Consider the following 19,337-nt stretch of genomic DNA (forward strand, 5'->3'; position numbering starts at 1 on the left):
TCCATGCCCAATCCCGGTGACAGTGGCACTGTCACAGTGTCCATGCCCAATCCCGGTGACAGTGGCACTGTCACAGTGCTCTGAGCTCCATCCCGGTGTCCGAGGCTCAGCTCGGGCTCGCTGCGGGGGGAGCGCACCCCGCGCCGGCCGCGCGCACCTGCCCGTGCCCACCTCCCCAACAACCCCCCCCTCCCCGGCGGGTGGTTCCTCCCGCCGCCCGCACGCGGCGCTGCGGACGAGCCCACGAGGGAGGGGCGCGGGGGGGGCGGGCGCGCGGCCGGCGCGGGGCGCGCGCGGCTGGGCTCGGCTGGGCGCGGAGCGGGCGCGGGGGAAGATGGAAGGAGCGTCCTTCGGAGCGGGCCGGGCGGGGGGGGCCATCGACCCCGTGGATTTCCTGAAGCAGCCGCAGACCCTCCTCCGGGTGACCACCTGGGTAAGGCGGAACGGCCGCGGGGCCGGGCAGCGGCGGTGCGGGGACAGCGCCCGGCGCGGCGGGCAGTGCCCGGCGATGGAGAGTGCCGGGGCCATGGGCAGTGCCGGGGCCATGGGCAGTGCTGGGGCCATGGGCAGTGCCGGGGCCATGGGCAGTGCCCGGCCATGGGCAGTGCCCGGCCATGGGCAGTGCCCGGCCATGGGCAGTGCTGGGGCCATGGGCAGTGCCCGGCCATGGGCAGTGCCCGGCCATGGGCAGTGCTGGGGCCATGGGCAGTGCTGGGGCCATGGGCAGTGCTGGGGCCATGGGCAGTGCCGGGGCCATGGGCAGTGCCGGGGCCATGGGCAGTGCCCGGACATGGGCAGTGCCCGGCCATGGGCAGTGCTGGGGCCATGGGCAGTGCCCGGCCATGGGCAGTGCCCGGCCATGGGCAGTGCTGGGGCCATGGGCAGTGCTGGGACCATGGGCAGTGCCCGGCCATGGGCAGCTCAGGTGCATCGTGCCCGCAGGCTGTGCATCGTTCCCAGTACTCGGTGCGCTGTCGGGCCGGGCCGGTGTTGGTGCGGTGCCGGTACCGGTGTTGTTTCTTTGCCGGTGCCGGTGTTGGTGCGGTACCGGTGCCGGTGTTGTTTCTTTGCCGGTGCCGGTGTTGGTGAGCTGCTGGTACCGGTGTTGTTTCTTTGCCGGTGCCGGTGTTGTTTCTTTGCCGGTGCCGGTGTTGTTTCTTTGCCGGTGCCGGTGCCGGTGCCGGTGTTGTTTCTTTGCCGGTGCCGGTGCCGGTGCCGGTGTTGTTTCTTTGCCGGTGCCGGTGCCGGTGTTGGTTCTTTGCCGGTGCCGGTGTTGGTGAGCTGCTGGTACCGGTGTTGGTTCTTTGCCGGTGCCGGTGCCGGTGCGGCGGACGCTCCCCAGCCCTGCGGGCAGTGCCCGCTCCCGGGGGAGCTGTCAGGGAGTTTCCTGGGGAATGGGGCCGGCGGGATGCTCCGCTGCCCGTCTCCGCCGCGGTGCCGGGGACATTTTCCTGCCTTCCCCGCTCCGTGCATGCGTGTGTGTGACAGAAATCCGGGAGCCGGCCCTGCCCAGCTCCCCGTGCTGCTGAGAGGATGCCGTGTTGGTTGGACCTTTCCCACCCGTGAATTCCCACCGTGGAGAGGGGAGCAGGAGGTGGAATGGGCTGTGCCAGCCTGCCCCGATGCCCAGGGAGCTGTGCCAGCCTGCCCCGATGCCCAGGGCTAAGGGCAGCCCCTATTTGCCTCCCCCAGCCTGGCTTTTTGCTGAGATCTGCGTGTGCACAGGGCCTTGAGAGGTCAGGAATGCCAGCTCCTTCCCAAAAACCCCCAGCGGGAAGGGTCTGCCTGGTTTTCACTGGCTCCGGTGCTTGGCTGGAGGCCGTGGATGAACCTGGGGTTCGTCCTCGCCCGTGTCACACCTGTGCTGGCTCTGTGTCACCTCTGGCGAGGTGAGCCAGGAGAGCTCCCTGCCCTCCTTGCAGCAGGCACAGCCGCTGTGCCCGGGGGCTCTCCGGGCTGGGATGCCCCGGCCGAGGCCCCGAGCAGCACAACGTGCAGCACATGAGCAATTCCAGCTGCAGTCACATGCCCAGAGTTACAGCACATGCTGCATGTGTGGCTGGATGGGAGCTGCTGTCCTTCCCAGCGCTTGGAGAAGGCCCACAGCTCCATGGATGAGGAAAAACAGGGACCAGGGATGGATCTGGGGCATCCAGCTTGGTGGGGCGTTTTGAGCAGGGTTGAGGTGCAGGGTAGCAGTTGTTTCCTAGAAGAAAACTTGGTCTGGATCCTCCTGGATCCTCCTGGAGTGGCAATGGCAAACTGCTGGCAGTGGGTTAGAGTTTGGGTACAGTTAAATAACTCACAGTTGGTGAGTTCAGCCCCTCCTAAAATAAATGTGTCATGTGGCACCCAGAGGAGTCCCCATCCTTGTTGAATGGAGGGGATTGGACACCGGTGGGAAGCAGGACCAGAGTATGGAATATAGGTACAAAATAAAAATCCCAGCTTAGAAAATATTCCTGGGTTTATTCACTGGTTTATTCAGTGGCGAAGTCCTTCCTTTCATGGCTCTGAAATGAGTTTCCCTGTGAAATTCACAGGGAATCAGTGACAAACAACTGCTTATAGCTACAGAAATGCATCAGCTTCACTCCAAGTGCAGGGGCCACCAGTGTGGACAAACGTGGGATGAGCGTGGAGCTATCCCATAAATGTTTGCAACACTTGGGGTTGGCTCCAAAACCCACTGAGCAAAAAGGGAGTTTTTTGGTCTTTTCAGAGGGCTGGGGGTTGGGTGGGAAGTCTTTTCCCAGGTCTCACATTCACTAGCAGATCTGTCAGGGTTCATCACTGCTCCAGCCTGGGCCTTCAGAGCCTCAGCTTGTTTGTCTCAGGCCAGTTCCCCATGTCTTAAACCAGTTCAGCATTTATGGCTCCTTCCCAGCGTGAGTGGGGACCGCAGGCAGTGCAGGGTGTGAGTGGATTCCCTTCCCTCTGCCTTGTGCCTGGATTCCAGACCAAACCCAAGTCAGGGTGGAGAGGTTGGATGGGGGATGCAGCCAAAGGCTTTGCTGAGGGCTCTGCTGCCTTCCCTGCTGCTGTCCTGGGTGAGTGTGGCAGTGCTGTGGCACGTGGTGACATCCGTGCTGGAACCAATGCCCACCGGTTCCCTGAATCCCAAAGCAAACAGAACCATGCCAGGCTTCCCTGCCTGCAATCCCAGGGGAGAGCAGCTGCCCTGGACAGACAGGGGTGCTTGCTGAGCCAGCCCTGGGCTCAGGTCAGGCTTTGGGCTGGGCTTTCCTGGCTGTGCCTCGGTGGTTGTTAACCTGCGTGGCTGGAGATGCTCTGTGTGTGGTGTCAGCTTCCCTTGGGAAAAGGAAGAGCTGCTTGGGATGGGCTGGTTTGGGTGGGGGTGATGGAGAAATCCCACAGGGATTTGGGGCCAGCCCCAGGTGCCTGAGGTGAGTGACTCGTGCTCATCTGGCTGATGGCCACTGCTGGGGCTTCCCACCACCCAAGGAAGGTCCAGTTCCCTCTGGTGACTCCAGTGGCTGCCTCGGGGACCTTGTGCTGGCAGACGTGAGGGACTGGCAGGTGAACGGTGACCAACACAGAAATCCCCAAATGTCAGCGGTGGCCAAAGGGGATTCCTGGTTCTGCCTTCCCCTGAGAGAGAAATTCTGAGTATCTGAGGGGAAAAAAAACCACTCCTGGCTTGAGCTGTAAAATCAAAAGCTGGAAAGAACCATTTAACAGTTCCTCATTCATCTCTTCCCTCTCTGTCTGATGCACTTTGTCAGATGAAGATGTGATCGCTCTTGTGGTTTCCTTTTGAGACATTTTTTGCACAGGCAAACAGAGTCGATATTCATGACGGGTGCCTGCAGAATCATGAGTTCCTTTCTCTGTGACTGCCCGTGCCAGCCAGACTTTCAAGTGGCCACTCAGCTCCACAGGGCAATTGTTCATTTAACACAGGCTTAGGTTTGGCTTCTAAAAGCACTTTTGGAAAATATTCTGGTAAACTTTTTCAGCAATTCCTGTGATTTCATGCAGAGCAGCAGCAGAAGTGCAGTGCTGGGTGCCATCAGTGCACCCTCATCCCATCCCAAGGATCCCATCCCAAGGATCCCATCCCATCCCAAGGATCCCATCCCATCCCAAGGATCCCATCCCAAGGATCCCATCCCATCCCAAGGATCCCATCGCATCCCATCATCTCTGTGCCTCCAGCTCAGCAGGAGAAATGCAGGGAATGAGCTCAGGATGGCTCTTCAGGGGTGTCACTGACCCCTGAGCACTCAGGGCTCTTAGAGAAGATCTCCAAGGCTGTTCTGGCCCTCTGGGATCCTCCAGCAATGCTCAGAGCCATTAGCATGATCTGAGCTGCTTCAGACTTTGGGCCTGACCTCTTTTCAGAGGGGTCATCAGATTCCTGTCTTAATTTTCTCTTTCTGCAGGCTATGGATTAAAGGCAGAACTGAAAATTAACGTTTTGGTAATGGAATTATAGGGAAGCTTTGCTGCATCTGAGCTTAAAAGTTGTCAAGCTCCTGTCATCTCTGGTTTCAAGCAGTGCTGGTGTGCCATGTGCTCAGATTGCAGGATAAGATTAGGAACCTTGAATGGGCTCTGTGTCCCAGCCAGCATCTCTTCCCACATCAGAAAAAGTAATTCAGGAAAAATCAGTCATGTGGACATCAAGACACGTCCTCCCAAGCTGATTAGCCTAGTGGACGTGGCCCTAAACCCATTAGAGCCAGCATCAGACCACCTCTTTCTGTGCCAGAAACCAGGCCAGGCCTTCCCTTCGTGGTCACCCAGTCCTGTGGGAGATCTGGCGGTGCTTAAAGCTGAGCTTTGGTCTTCTCATCCTCCAATAAACAATGCAGATCAGTGCTGGAAACTTCCCCTCGAGTGCCAGCTGTAAACTGGAGAGGAACCTGGGGCCTGGTGGTCCCGCTGTGCCAGGGGTCCCTGAGCGGGGGATCTGCGCCAGGCCCGAGCGCAGCGCGGGGCTTAGCGGGGCTTAGGGAAACACTCGGTGCTAAGCAGGATTTGTGCTAATTTGACCTGAATCGTTTTCCCTTCTCCTTTGGTGGTCCATCCTTCCCTCTCTGGGCTCCAGGAGGGCAGGGAGGGGTCACCCAGAGCTGGCTGCTGGCTCTCCTGCCCTGAGCCCTCAGCACAGGAAACGAGCTCTGGGTTATTTTTCCTCCTGCGTTACCTTTCCTCCATGCTGACATTAATGGTTTCTGTGTGTGTAACCAGAGCTGGGTTCTGCAGTCTCCTGCAACCCCACACCTTCTGGTGATGTTTTTTATAGGTCCCAAATCCAAGTGCAGCGCCTCAGCAGTGGGAACATCTCACCTTAAAATGGCTGACAGCTCACACCGAAGCTCTCAGCTCCTGCTCTGCTGTGTTATTTGCTTTTTGTTTTCCTCGCCTGGCTCTGCTCAGGCTGCGAGGTCTCCTGAAGGATATTTTAGGGGATGGGCTGCACAAAGCTGAAAGCAACGGGGAGAAAAACGTGTGTGTGTGTGCTGGGGTTCAGCCTGCTTGGGCTTCAGGAGGGAACGGGGATCTGCAGAGCGTAATTCCAGAAGAAAGGCAGGCAGCCTGGCCAGCCAGCGTCCTCCAGATGGCAAAAATGAGAGAGAGAGAGAGAGAGAGGGCAGACACAGCTCCAGCTTTATCCACACCTGAAAGGGCATCGTGGGCACATCAGGGTCCAAACCCAGGGCTGCTGCGAGGGCCTGATGGGTCCAGCAGAATCACAGAATCCTGGAATGGTGTGAGTTGGAAGGAGCCCTAAAATCCATCCAGTTCCAGCCCTTGCCATGGGCAGGGACACCTTCCACCATCCCAGGGCTCTCCAAGCCCCATCCAGCCTGGCCTGGGATGCTCCCAGGGATCCAGGGGCAGCTACAGCTGCTCTGGGCACCTGTGCCAGGGCCTGCCCACCCTCTGGGCAGAGACCTGTCCCTTTGTCCTGTCCCTTTGTCCTGTCCCTTTGTCCTGTGTCACAGAAATGCTGCCTGGCCTGCAGAGGTGTCTCTTCTTGCTTGGAAGCAAACTTTGAACTGGGGGAGCTGGGCTGCTGGTTTTCATGAACAAGAGAGCTCCCAGTTTCTCCCTGGCATGGTGGAAGCTCAGCTCCCTTGGCACGAGCACCCCATGGCTCTGGGGGCTCCTGCCCTGCCCTGTGCTCCCTCCAGGCTGGGACTGAGGCTCCTCTGCATGGTGAAGTGCAGCTCTAAATGGAAAGGATGGGAGAGGAGGAGAGCCTTCCTCATTCCCACAGGCAGGGCAGCACTCATGGTCTGTGTTGCTGGAGCTGCTGGAGCTGCTGGAGTTCCTGGAGCTGCTGGAGCTGCTGGAGTTCCTGGAGCTCCTGGAGTTTCTTGGAACTCCTGGAGCTGCTGGAGCTGCTGGAGTTCCTGGAGCTGCTGGAGCTGCTGGAGTTCCTGGAGCTGCTGGAGCTGCTGGAGTTCCTGGAGCTCCTGGAGTTTCTTGGAACTCCTGGAGCTGCTGGAGCTGCTGGAGTTCCTGGAGCTGCTGGAGCTGCTGGAGTTCCTGGAGCTGCTGGAGCTGCTGGAGTTCCTGGAGCTCCTGGAGTTTCTTGGAACTCCTGGAGCTGCTGGAGCTGCTGGAGTTCCTGGAGCTCCTGGAGCTGCTGGAGCTGCTGGAGCTGCTGGAGCTGCTGGAGCTCCTGGAGCTGCTGGAGTTCCTGGAGCTCCTGGAGCTGCTGGAGCTGCTGGAGCTGCTGGAGCTCCTGGAGCTGCTGGAGCTGCTGGAGCTGGGGGCTCCCAGAGCTCAGGAACCCCCACACCAGGAGCCCCCGAGCTGCCAGCACATCCCATGGAAGCTTTGGCAGGATGCAAGGATGGAAAATGCAATTTCCCACCGGGGTGGCTGAGGAGAATCCAGCTGTTTTACTCTGCCTTGCACCGGTTCATCCAGGAAAAGCAGAATTTGTTGCTGCTGGCGTTGGGTTGTTGGGCTGGAAAATGGAGTGTCCTGTGAAGGCTCCTCTGAGGCCTCTCAGGCCCACAAAACCTCGCTCACAGTGGAAAATGTGACCTTGTGTTTTCTCTTTCGAGTCTCTGATGAGCTGGTTGGGGTTTTGAGACACTGTGGTTGGTGAAGGTGATTGGGAAAATGCTCTTGTTCTGTGTGAACTTTAAAAAACACGGGAGGTTTATTTCCCTGCCCACATTTATTTCATCTACCCACGTTTTCCTAAAATAAAAGCACTTTTTCATCTATTAGAAAGACAACACCAAATTTATTCTCATGAAAATGTTTCACCAGCACCAGTGGTTTTTTTTAAGAAAAAAACATAACATTACAATCCTGGGGTGAGGGAGAGAAAATCCATGGAAAGGCACATTTGGACAGGAATATTCCAGGCAGTGCTGATGTTTTGAGCTCACCTATCAAATGTTTGCACTTGGAATTCGTTGCTACTTTGACCTCCCAAGGAAAAGCTGCGTGTGCCATGTTTTATACATTGAAATTGGTTGTGAGGCTCTCATGGTTTGAGTCACTTGTTTGGCAGCAGGAAGGATGCTCTGCTTTCCAAAATCCTTTGGATTTGGAAGTGAAAAAACATATTTTTTTTTTAAATAAACCATTTCCATTGATAGCTCCAGGTGTGCAGAGCTGGTGCAGGCACCACACACCTGTGCTGTGACATCTTTAATGGTATTTACGGGAGCTCTCCCTCAGCACCAAAGCTCTGGGCTCCCAGCAGGCTCCCAAAAGCTTGGAGAAGGTTTTTAATCCTGGGAAAACCGAGGGAAACTTCTCAGGGAAGCTGAGTACAAGTTTGCTGGCCTGCCAGAGAAGTAATCGTGTGGAATCAGAGGTCCTCAATTATTCATGTTTTCCAGAATCACATTACTTCTACCCAGGGCCTGTTTTATAAATGCTGCTGCTATTTCTGATGGTAAATAACAATTTTGCATTATTTATGAGCAGATTTTTTACAACTGCTGATGTTACAGCTGCTGCCAAAGCTCCGGGAAAACCATGAGTGCTGCTGGTTGTTGTTCCTTCCTTACACACAGCCCTGCCTGGTGTGGCCGTGCTGGGGATGGGGATGATGGGGATGAGGATGATGGGGATGGTGATGATGATGATGGTGATGATGATGATGGTGATGATGATGATGGTGATGATGATGATGACGATAATGATGATGATGATGATGATAATGATGATGATGATGGTGATGGTGATGATGATGATGGTGATAATGATGGTGATGATGATGATGATAATGATGATTATGGTTGTGATGATGATGATGATTATGATTGTGATGATGATGATGATGACAATGATGATAATGATGATGATAATGATAGTGATGATAATGATAGTGATGATGATGATCATGATGATGACAATGATGATGACGATGATGATGATGATGATAATGATAATGATGATGATGATGATGATAATGATGACGATGATGATGATGATGATGATGATGGTGATGATGATGATGATGATGATGATGATGATGATAATGATGATGATGATGATGATGGTGATGATGATGATGATGATGATGATGATGATGGTGGTGGTGATTCTGTGCCATCCCAAGTGCTCCCTAAGCGCAGCACCAGCGAGGAGCAGGGTGCAGGTGCCACAGGGTGACTTGGGTGGCCCCTGAGCTCGTGGCTGGTGCTCAGGGCTGACCTGAGCCAGGGAAGGATTTGGGACAGGACCCCAGGCCGTGGATAAGCTCCCAGAGGAGGAAGAGGAGAAGGTCTATCGCGGTGCTGTGCTCAAGAGGGTTGGGCCTTGGGGGTGGTTTGCCCACCATGGGTTCTGCTCCATTTCCCTGCTCTGTGACACAGCTTCCCTGGGAGCTGCAGGAGGTGACATGGGTGACTGTGAGTGCCACCAGCTGGGCTTCATCCTGTGGCTCCCGGGCTGATACGTCTGTGTCCCCTGTCCCTGTCTCGTGCTGCTCCTGCAGGTGCCAGGAGAGGAGGGAATTTCTCGGGTGAGCAGCAGGGGGATGGTGTTGCCTGCGGCAGCCGCTCCTTCCCCGCCTGCAGGGATGTGACACCTCCAGTGCCAGCACGGGCACCTGGGCAGTGCCAGCAGCCCCTGCCCGTCTGTCCTGCCCCAGCCCAGCTCACTGGCTAATGGATTTGGGAGCTGCACCTTTCAGCCCTGCCCAAGCCACCCTGCTGCTCCCTGTGCCACGTCCCCACACGTGTCCCCTGTCCCCTCCAGCAGCAATCTGGCCCTTCCCTGGCTCAGCTGCTGGGACAGCCCCTGCCTCACGGGGACACCAGGGCTCTGTGAGGCATAGCCTGGTAGCAGAGAGCAGCACCAGCACAAAGACTCTGCAGGGACCTGCCCCATCTGGTTATTTTTTCCCTCCCCAGCCTGTCTGGAGAAGAAGGTTCTTAAGCAGCTCTGCACAGCGAGGCCCTGGGAGGCAGGAGGAGGTTCCAGCTCCCAGAGGAGGAACACCCAGGTGCTGGTTGGAGGCTCCAGGAGGAGAGCTGGGATGTGTCTCACAAGCTCAGCGTTGCCATGGAGTCGAGGACGGGATTGAATCCAGTGACGCTGCTGTGGGGAAACAAGAGTTCAACGCAAACAGCAGCAAGTTGTGTTCTCTCCTTCCTCCTGCAGATCTTCTCCATCGTGGTGTTCGGCTCCATCGTGAACGAGTGCTACGTGAACAAGGACAGCCAGCACCCCGAGCTGCTCTGCATCTTCAACGAGAATGAGAGTGCCTGCAGCTACGGCATCGCCGTGGGCGTCATCGCCTTCTTTGGCTGCATCTTCTTCTTCGTGGTGGACCTGTACTTCCAGCAGATCAGCAGCGTCAAGGACCGCAAACGGGCCGTGCTGCTGGACCTGGGCTTTTCAGGTAGCTCTGCTCTGCCCTGGGGGCTCACTGCTGTGCCCTGCCCCTCCACTCCGGGTGTTCCCCGCTCCTCCCGTGGCCTGACACGGCTCGTGTGCCTCGGCTGGGGACGTGGGTGGCAGGGGAGCTGTCCCACCCAGCCACAGCGAGCACTGAGGCAGCCAGAGGTGGTGCCTGGGGACAGCGGCTCTTGTGTCCTCACGCTGCAATGGGAGATGTTTGCTGGGTTTGGAGAGGCTGGCCACGGGTGAGGCTTGGTGGGCACATCTCAGAGCCCACACAGGGGTTTTACCCGCCCACATCTCCTGTTCTGCCTCAAGAAAAGCAGAGGTGGTTTTGGCAGCTGCCTCGGGTCTGGTTTCGCTTTGTGCACGAGTTCAGAGCAGCTTCTGGGGCTGCCCTCGGAGCTGCCCTCCTGAGCCCTCGAGCTGAGGCTGGTCCCCGCAGCCAGGAGCAGGCAGGATGCTCAGGGATGGCAGGGAACATCCTCTGCTCTGCTCTGGAGCTGCCTGGCTCCGTTTGCAGCTGCTGCTCTGCCTTCCCTGGCTGTCACAGAGGCTGAGGTGATTTATCCAGCACGAGCATCGCTGGTGGCTCTCTGTCCCAGATGAAGACATCCATCATCCCCTCCCTGCCTTGCCTGTTCAGGCTGTTCTGTCCTCTCTGCAAAGCTCATTTCCATGGTGCTGGAGCATCCAGCCCTTGTTAGATAAAATTTACAGCCCCTTCCGTGGGGCTCAGTGCCCGAAATCCTTGGATTCAAGCGGAGGGGGGACATCACATCCATCTTGTGGCTGCTGCTGCTGCGTGTCACAGAGCCAGGCTGGGTCCTGCTGCCCTGCCTCACACCCTGAGCCTCTGCTCCCTGCCAGGCTCTGCTCTCAAACTCTGTCTCCTTTCTCCTTTGTCCCTGTGACAGATCCACTGAGAGGAGAAATGAGAGAATCATGGTTTGGTTGGAAGGGACATGAGAGCCCATTCGGTGCCACCTTCCACTAGACCAGGGTGCTCCAAACCCAGTTAAGCTCTTCCAGGAATCCAGGGGCAGCTTCTCTGGGCACCCTGCCACCCTCACAGGGAAGAACTTCCTAAAATACATCTGGGGAGAAGCTGGGTGATAACTCTGGGGCACAGCTGGGGCTTCAGGCAGGGTCACCACGCTGGGAGCAGCATTTACAACCTTCCCTTCCAGCTGTTCCCACAGCCAGGCGTTTGTTGGAGACCAGGCTGTGCTTAGGCTGCTAAAACACACCTTCCCTGGTGTTTGCACTCCATTTTCTGCAGACCTTGGATGATTGTGGTCCCCTGGCTCCTGTGGCTCTTCCTGGTGCACTGGTTTTCCCTGGAGGGCTGGAGGGAGAGGAGCTGCTGCCGTGGCTGATGCAGCTGGAGCTGGGGCTGGCACAAGCAGCCTCACCCTGTCCCTGCCAGCTCAGCCCTCTCTGAAGGCTTTTAAAATTCCTGTCAGTCCTCCAAACATCGAACCACACCTGGCTTGTGTGGCTGGAGGTGCTGCCCATGCCTGACCCCATCTCCTCCTGGCGCTGGAGAATGCTCCTGCTGCCCAGAGCTGCTCTGGAGGGGAAAAGCTTCTCTCAGGCTCTCCCTGCATCACAGAACCTCCTGGAAATGCACAGGGGTGGCAGCAGAAGCGATCCCAGCCGCTCCTGGCTGGAGGTGTTGGGATGAGGAAGGTCAGAGCTGGTGCTGCAGAGGGATTTGGCAGCTGCAGTACCCAGCGCAGCCGTGCTGGGCCCGGGCTGTGCATGATGTCATTTTAACTCCTGACATCCCAGGGGTGCCACCAGGGCTGGGGGGACACTGGGGACAGAGTGGCAGCGGGGGATCAGTGGCTCTGTCCTGCCAGGGAGGACGAGCAGCGCTGGCTCCAGTGTCACACACAGGAACAGCTTCCCCCTCCACGAACCAGTGCCAGCCCTGTGTCCCCTGTGCCATCCCTGTGTCCCCTGTGCCAGCCCTGTGTCCTTTGTGCCATCCCTGTGTCCTTTGTGCCATCCCTGTGTCCCTTGGGCCAACCCTGTGTCCCTTGTGCCATTCCCGTGTCCCCTGTGCCATCCCCGTGTCCCCTGTGCCATCCCTGTGTCCTTTGTGCCATCCCTGTGTCCTTTGTGCCATCCCTGTGTCCTCTGTGCCATCCCTGTGTCCCCAGCCTTGTCCCTGAGCATAACCAGTGCCATCTCTGTGTCCCTTTTGCCATCCCTGTGTCCCCTGTGCCATCCCTGTGTTCCCAGCCTTGTCTCTGAGTGTACCCAGTGCCATCCCTGTGTCCCCTGTGCCATCCCTGTGTCCCCTGTGCCATCCCTGTGTCCCCAGCCTTGTCCCTGAGTGTACCCAGTGCCATCCCTGTGTCCCTTGGTCCATCCCTGTGTCCTCTGTGCCATCCCTGTGTCCCCAGCCTTGTCTCTGAGTGTACCCAGTGCCATCCCTGTGTCCCTTGGTCCATCCCTGTGTCCTCTGTGCCATCCCTGTGTCCCCTGTGCCATCCCTGTGTCCCCAGCCTTGTCCCTGAGCCATCCTGCTGCTCCCACAGTGTGAATCAAGCTTTGGGAGCTGCTCTTGTTTCACCTCTGGGCTTTTGACTTCTGAACTACCCCCAGTGTGATTCTCAATGCTGAGGTTGAGTGCAGGGCTTGGAGCTGCCTCCCATGCCAGGAACAGCTGCTGGTAAAGCATCAGGGGAACAGAAAATACCCCTGAATTTAAGGGATATTACAATGTGACCTTTAAGGAGTAAATCCCAGAGGTCTCATCTAATGCTGGCAACAAGTCACTGTCCCCAGGGGAAGTGAAAATGCTTATGCAGAGATTTGGGTGGGTTTGGTGACAGGGTTGGCTGTATTTGGTGAAGTGTCTGTAATTTGGAGCAGGAAACCTGACTGATCCTTCCTGCAAGGCAGCTCTGGTGGTTGGGAATTCCTAAAGAATGTGGAAATTAGGAGCAAATTCTGAATTCAAGGCCTTGAGCCCTGTACCTGCAGCACAGTGTGGATGCTCCCAGGCATTTTATGTTGTATTTAGGGATAACTGGCAAGAAAAATGGGAATAAAAGGGAAGAAGGGAAGGTTCTCCTCTCCCTGCAGTCAGACAGGGACTGGCAGCCTGGCTGCTCATCCTGTTGTGCTGATGATCCCTGGAAGCTGCTGGGAAGCTCAGCATTCCCAACATCCACGTGTGCACTGACACCCAGAATCCATCAGGAATGATGGAGACCCTGAAAACAGCACCATGGGAGGGTCCAGATTGTGCAGCTCCTCTTCCCAGTGCTGGAAAACGCCCCTGCTGCTGCTCCTGTGTGCTCCTGGCTCTTCCTCTCCTGTTCCCGGAGCTCCTTGGCACCGGGCTGGTGGCTGGGGATGGAATTAGGGCAGCTGCAGCCCTATCTTGCTCAGCCAGCTTTGCTTCCAGGCAGGAATAATCAAATAATCACCAGAGTGTTTCTGCTCCGTTCCACAGGCCCAGGGGGATTCTCTGCAGAGCTCTCACGTGTCCTGGAATCAGGGAATTACAGACTGGTTTGGGTTGGAAGGGGCATTAAAATCCATCCCATCCCAACCCCTGCCATGGCAGGGACACCTCCCACTGTCCCAGGTGCTCCAAACCCTGTCCAGCCTGGCCTTGGGCACTCCCAGGGATCCAGGGACAGCCCCAGCTGCTCTGAGCCTCCCCACACTCCCAGGGAAGAATTTCTTCTCAGTATCCAATGTAAATCCACCCTCCTTCAGCCTCAGGCCATTTCCCCTTGTCCTGTTATTCAGTGCCCTTGTGCAAAGTGCCTCTTCAGGATGTCCAGGGAGGATGTGCTGTCCCTGGGGGTCACTGAGATCACGTTGAGGAGTAGCTGAGCTGAACTTCAGGCAGGCACCACACCGAGATGACCCCACAAGTTTCCTTCCACCTCTGTTTCTGTTCTTCAAAAGCTCCTTTTGGGCCACTGCTCCCGAAATTCCCGTTCCTGTTGGAATCCTGGGTGGTCTGTGCAGGGGCAGCGCTGACCAGCTCTGTTTTCCTGCAGGTTTCCTGGCCTTCCTGTGGTTTGTAGCTTTTTGCTTCCTGGCAAACCAGTGGCAGAGGACGACGCTGACCAGGGGATTCTCGCAGGGCGCCGACGCGGCGCGGGCAGCGATCACCTTCTCCTTCTTCTCCATCATCATCTGGGTGAGGGCAGCCCCGGGGCTGGGGGGAACTGAAACCTGCCCTGGGTGCTGCTGAGCTGGAGGGGGACTCTGGGGTTTGGAGAAGTGATGCTGGGGCTGCAGGGGACCCTCCAGGCGTGGAGCCCGTGGTTATTTACCAGGGAAGCTCCAGCTCGGTCCCCTCTCACTGGGGAATTCCAGGCTTCCCTTTCTCCCGAGGCTGGGAGGTTTTATTCCCACTGAAAACGTGTGGCCAGGCAGGAGCTGCCCTGCTTTCAGAGCCTCCTCGGAGCCCCAGGGTGTCCCCAGGAGCAGATCCCTGCGCTGAGCTCTTTGTGGGATGCCTGGGAGATTTTGGGAGCTGTCATCAGCTCCCTCCTGGGACAAGCCACACTGGCCCCTCTGCCATCCACCTGAGGAAGGGTTTGTAGAACCTCCTTTTGCCCCCAGTTTTGGCTCCACCTGGGCAGAAGAACTTGAGGCAGGGCTGTGTGAAAGCCACCTGGACCCAGCTGGCCAGAGGGGCTCCTTCTCCAGAGGCTCTGTGGAGAGGCAGGGATGTGTTACCTCCTGCTCTCCCCGGCTTTTCCTGAGCACAGAGCCCCGGGATGTGCTCTAATTCCATTTTGCCTTCAAAGAATTGGGGCAAAAGCCAGTCCGAGGCTTTCCAGCAGCGAGCCTTGCTCCAGTTCTCCCCCAGTTTGACTGCTTTATGATTATCCCAATAAATCTCTTTTAATCCCAGCTCTTCCCCATCCTCGGCTGCCACAGGGAAGGGCGGTGGGTGGGATGTTCCCGGGAGGGCAGTGGGGACACCAGCCCCCTGTCACATCCCAGAGGATGGCCGGGATGCTTAGGAAGCCATTCCTGGCTTCTACAGGCGTTTTTTAGCCTCCTCAGCGCATCATTTACAAACTAATTGAATTGTTAATTAATGAAGCCTCCTGGAATGAGCGCGGGGCCCTCTCGGCTTTGCCGCCCACATTTCCCACCGTTCACAACCTCAATTTCCAGCAACCTGGAAAAGGGTGAAGGAGTCTCGGCAGAACTGACCCATTTTCCTGGGCTGGCACTCGCAGCTCTCCCTCCCCACAGCAGATGCGTTTATTTGGGCCAGCAGTGCCAGATCTGCACAGCCAGGGCTCCCCACCCCAGGCAGAGAAATGGGGGTCACCCTGTCCGGCAGAAATGGGGGTGCTGGGCTGGGCTTTGGGGCTGGATTAGCTCTTGGGTGTGATGGAGAGGGGTGGCAGCTCCCTGGGGGGCTCTGCAGAGAGATGTGTGGGGTGCTGGGGGGATGTGGGGTCTGGAGGGGTGTAGGGTCCTGGGGGATGTGAAGTGCTGAGAGTTTGGGGGTCCAGGGAGGAGATGGGGTGCTGTTGGGATATGGGGTTCTGGGGATTTGGGGGATCCAGGGAGGAGATGGGGTCCTGGGGTGATGTGTGATGCTGGTGAGACACAGCATCCTGTGGGGATTGGGGAGCCCTGGGAAGACTGGGGAGCCCTGTGGGGATTGGGGAGCCCTGTGGGGATTGGGGAGCCCTGGGAGGATTGGGGAGCCCTGGGAGGATTGGGGAGCCCTGTGGGGATTGGGGAGCCCTGGGAGGATTGGGGAGCCCTGGGAGGATTGGGGAGCCCTGTGGGGATTGGGGAGCCCTGGGAGGATTGGGGAGCCCTGGGAGGATTGGGGAGCCCTGTGGGGATTGGGGAGCCCTGGGAGGATTGGGGAGCCCTGGGAGGATTGGGGAGCCCTGTGGGGATTGGGGAGCCCTGTGGGGATTGGGGAGCCCTGGGAGGATTGGGGAGCCCTGTGGGGATTGGGGAGCCCTGTGGGGATTGGGGAGCCCTGGGAGGACTGGGGAGCCCTGGCTGGGTTCTGGGGTGACACGGGGTGCTGTGGGGCTGCAGCCCTGCCCTGTGTGACGCTGTCCCTCGCTGTCCCTCGCTGTCCCAGGTGGTGCTGGCACTGCGGGCGCTGCAGCGGTACCGCCTGGGCACGGACATGTCCCTGTTCGCCACCGAGCAGTTCGGCACCGACCCCAGCGCCTCTTACCCCGGCTACCCCGGCGGCAGCGGCGTGGAGAGCACGGAGACCTACCAGAGCCCCCCGTTCACCGAGACCTTAGAGCCCAACCCCAAAGGTTACCAAGTGCCAGCGTACTGAGGGGCTGGGGCGCTGCCACCCTGCCCAGTCCCAAATGTATCCGGTCCCGTTTCCCTGCCGTGGCGAGTCAGCGCCGGCTCCCTTTATTAGCTCGTTGTGCAGTGAATTCTGTACAGTGGTATTGGTTCTTGTCTTACCTGTCCCAGGGTTTCTAAAAGCAGTGTTCCCTCTAAGCCAGGAGGAAGGAAGGTTGGTACCACATCACCTACACTGGGGAAGAGGAGGAAATGCCCCCTCTGAGCTCTGCTGGGGAAGCCCAGGACGCCTTTTCCTCTTAGAAAACAGCAGAGGAATTATGATCTCGTTCTTCCAGAGCTAACACAGAATCCATCGAGGGTGGGTGGGCAGTGGGGAGAGCTGGCCCTGTCTGCTCCCAGTCCAGGTTCCATGGAAAGTGCCAAATTCACGGGGAAATCAGCGGTGTCTGTGTTATTTTTCTTTGTATATATTTGCTGTACAAAACAAAATATCCAAACAGGTGTTTCAAAACTTGGTTTAGAGGCACGGTCAGGGTGGGCACAGCAGGCCAGGGTTGGGATCAGCATCCAGATTGCTTCTAAGCTCCAGCAGGTTCTGCTTGAGGATTTAAAACATTCCTGTTTGGAAAGCAGCAGGAGCTGGTTGCTAACCGGGAACAGCCTGTGATCAGTGGGAATGCGGCGCTTTGAGGTTCTGTTTCTTCATGGGGGATTGGGAAGTTTGTAAATTCCTAAGGAATTTTTGTTTGGCAGCGCTGACACATCCTCACCCTGGAGAGGTGAGGACCAAGGTGAGGGGCTCAGACTCTACATCCAAGGCCATTAGGAGGAAAATTGGACTTGCATTTTAATTCTGGGAGCAGCCACCATCTGTCAGCTGCAGCAGAAGCCCAGGAGGAGACACGTGTGTCACCCTGCAGCCTCCAGAAATGAGGGATTCAGGCAGGGAACTGGAAAGGCTTCACAGGCCTTTAGAGTCCGTGTGGGCTCATGGCCCCGTGTTTGGAAATGGTGTGGGAAGAGTCAGTGAAAAGCACCCAGGAAAGAGGCTCAGGTCGGGGGTTCAGCGGCAAAGGACAAAGAAAAGACCGGAATGTGTAAAATCCATGAGGTCCTTGTCAGCCACCTGCCAGCTTTCCCTGCCCGTGTGGCAGCTGATCCAGGCTGTGTCAATAAGGGCTGAGCAGAGGAGCTGCAACTTGAATTCCCAGCCCTGCTGGTGGCAGCTCCATCCCTGGAGACTCCGGCTCTCCCGGCACTCCGGGGTCCTGCCTTGCCTGTTGCTGCCGGCAAAGCCACCACTGCCTTCCGACCTCGTGAGGAGCAATAGCCACCAGCTGTCCCCTCCCTGCCACAGGTCCTGGTCACCACGCCACAGCTCCTTCCTGCTGCTGAGCGGCAGATCAGCGCACTAATTAATGAGCAGCAGGGTAATGCGCTAATTAAGCAGCCAATCATCCCGAGAGGTCACTGCCGGTGGCGAAGCGCGTTCCTTGCCTCGGCTCCAGGTCCTGGCTGTGCCCAGCTCCTCAAGGTGCCTGACCACGGACACCCCAGCCCAGTGCAGTGTCAGCCTCAATGAATTCCGGAATCTCTGTGGTTTTGTGGAGTCGGTTTTGCTGGGAAAGGAAAAAAAAACCCCGAGGAGTTTAATACAGGGTACGGTAGAACTGTAGCAATATTTTCCTTAGAGGGAACACTGAAACTTTAGCAGCACAAACAGTACTTGTGTTAATATTTTAGCAAAATTATAATCAATTTAAATGTTTAAATTGATTGTACGTGAGATAATGTTCGTTGGGTACAGTGTATTTTTTCTAACTATAACATAACTGTTCCAGAGTTTCCGTGTAACTGTAAAGAGCTAAAGCTGTGTCTGCCTGCGGGACGTGTCCTGCCCCGTGTGCCCCCCGTGCTGAATATTACACGCTCTGAATGTCCCCCCCGAGGCCTGCATTGCCTTTCTTTGCCCCCACACGCACATCCCACCACGCTCTGAGCTCTGCAGGGACACGGGGACGACACCAGCACAACTCCTGGTGCTTCCCGAGGGTCGCTTCGGCTTCCCAAAGTCAGCGCTGTCTTTTCCTTGCAGCTGCTCCGCTGGGCAGGGAGGAGGAGGAGGAGGAGGAAGGCTCAGGTGCCTGAGGGGCTTCCTGGCGGAGCAGGAGATGCTCCTTGATTAAAGCAGAGCTGGAATAACACGTCCAGCCTCACTCAGCAGGCACCTGGAGGGAGGTGAGCCCTGATCCCCTGTGCCAGCCCTGCTGGGGTGGCACCGGGATGGGCAGCTCGGGCAGGCAGGAGCCCACAGCTGGAGCGTTTTTCCAGGGAATAGCGCTGGGTTCGTGTCCAATGCGTGTCACCAGGCAGGAGGGGACAACCCCAACCTCCCTGGCTGTGGCCAGAGCCTTCACCCACCTCAGCCTGACTCAAAGAACCCCGTTTTGAGGTTTGCTGGTGCGGCTCCCCGGCCTGATGGAGCCCTGGCCCTGCTGAGTTCAGCCCTGCTCAGAGGAAGGGTGAGAGCCATGCCTGGAATCCTGCCCTGAATCCTTTGGGAGCCCCCCCAGTGTCCCCAGAGCTGCTGGGTGGCACCGTGCCCTGTGCCATCAGGCAGAGCAGGGGGTGCAGCTGGGGTGGCACCGAGCACACCCCGAGGAGAGCCAGAGCAGTAACCGTGGGCTGCTGAGCCTTTGGAATATCCACTTCCATCTTTTCTCCTCTTTTTCTCAGCTGTGCTACAACAGCACTCACTCCCTTGTAACCACATCCTAAAAGGATGCCAGGGCTGTCCCGAAATTGTCCCAAAGCCATGCCAGGATTGTCCTGAGTGTGACAGGGCTCTGCCATCCTCACAAGCTGTTTCTACCCCTCTGTTCTCCCCTGAGGTTGGCAGCACCTCGAGCTCACAGAGGGCAGGACCTTGCTGTGCTCAGCCCAGCCCAAAAGCTTCTGCACGGTGTTAGCACTAAATTTGGGTGTAAAACATAGAATTCCATCATTCTGCCTTTCCTGGAGCTGCATTTTGCTCCAGCCTCTTGCTCTGGGAGGCTGTGTCACACCACCTCTGTTTCTCAGCACTGAGGTCACCACATCATGCACTGTGCAATTCAAGTACATTAAAAGATTTGGAATTTTTGCCAACATTTCAAGCTATTCCTAGCAAAGGTGGAAGCTTTGCTTAATTG

The 19,337-nt window shown here is 57.2% G+C and overlaps 1 protein-coding gene across 1 annotated transcript; it reads left to right on the plus strand.

Moving 5' to 3' along the window:
* The first annotated feature begins 273 nt into the window (after positions 1-273).
* Positions 274-18,086, plus strand: SYNGR3 (synaptogyrin 3). Its single transcript, XM_086853917.1, has 4 exons — positions 274-433; positions 9,613-9,853; positions 13,884-14,026; positions 15,959-18,086. The coding sequence occupies exons 1-4, from the start codon at positions 335-337 to the stop codon at positions 16,166-16,168; spliced, it is 693 nt and encodes a 230-aa protein (XP_086710043.1). The 5' UTR covers positions 274-334; the 3' UTR covers positions 16,169-18,086.
* The last annotated feature ends 1,251 nt before the right edge of the window (positions 18,087-19,337 follow it).

The sequence above is a fragment of the Cyanistes caeruleus genome, chromosome 17 (assembly GCF_971803275.1).
Source record: "Cyanistes caeruleus chromosome 17, bCyaCae1.hap1.1, whole genome shotgun sequence".
In the NCBI taxonomy this organism is placed as follows: Eukaryota; Metazoa; Chordata; class Aves; order Passeriformes; family Paridae; genus Cyanistes; species Cyanistes caeruleus.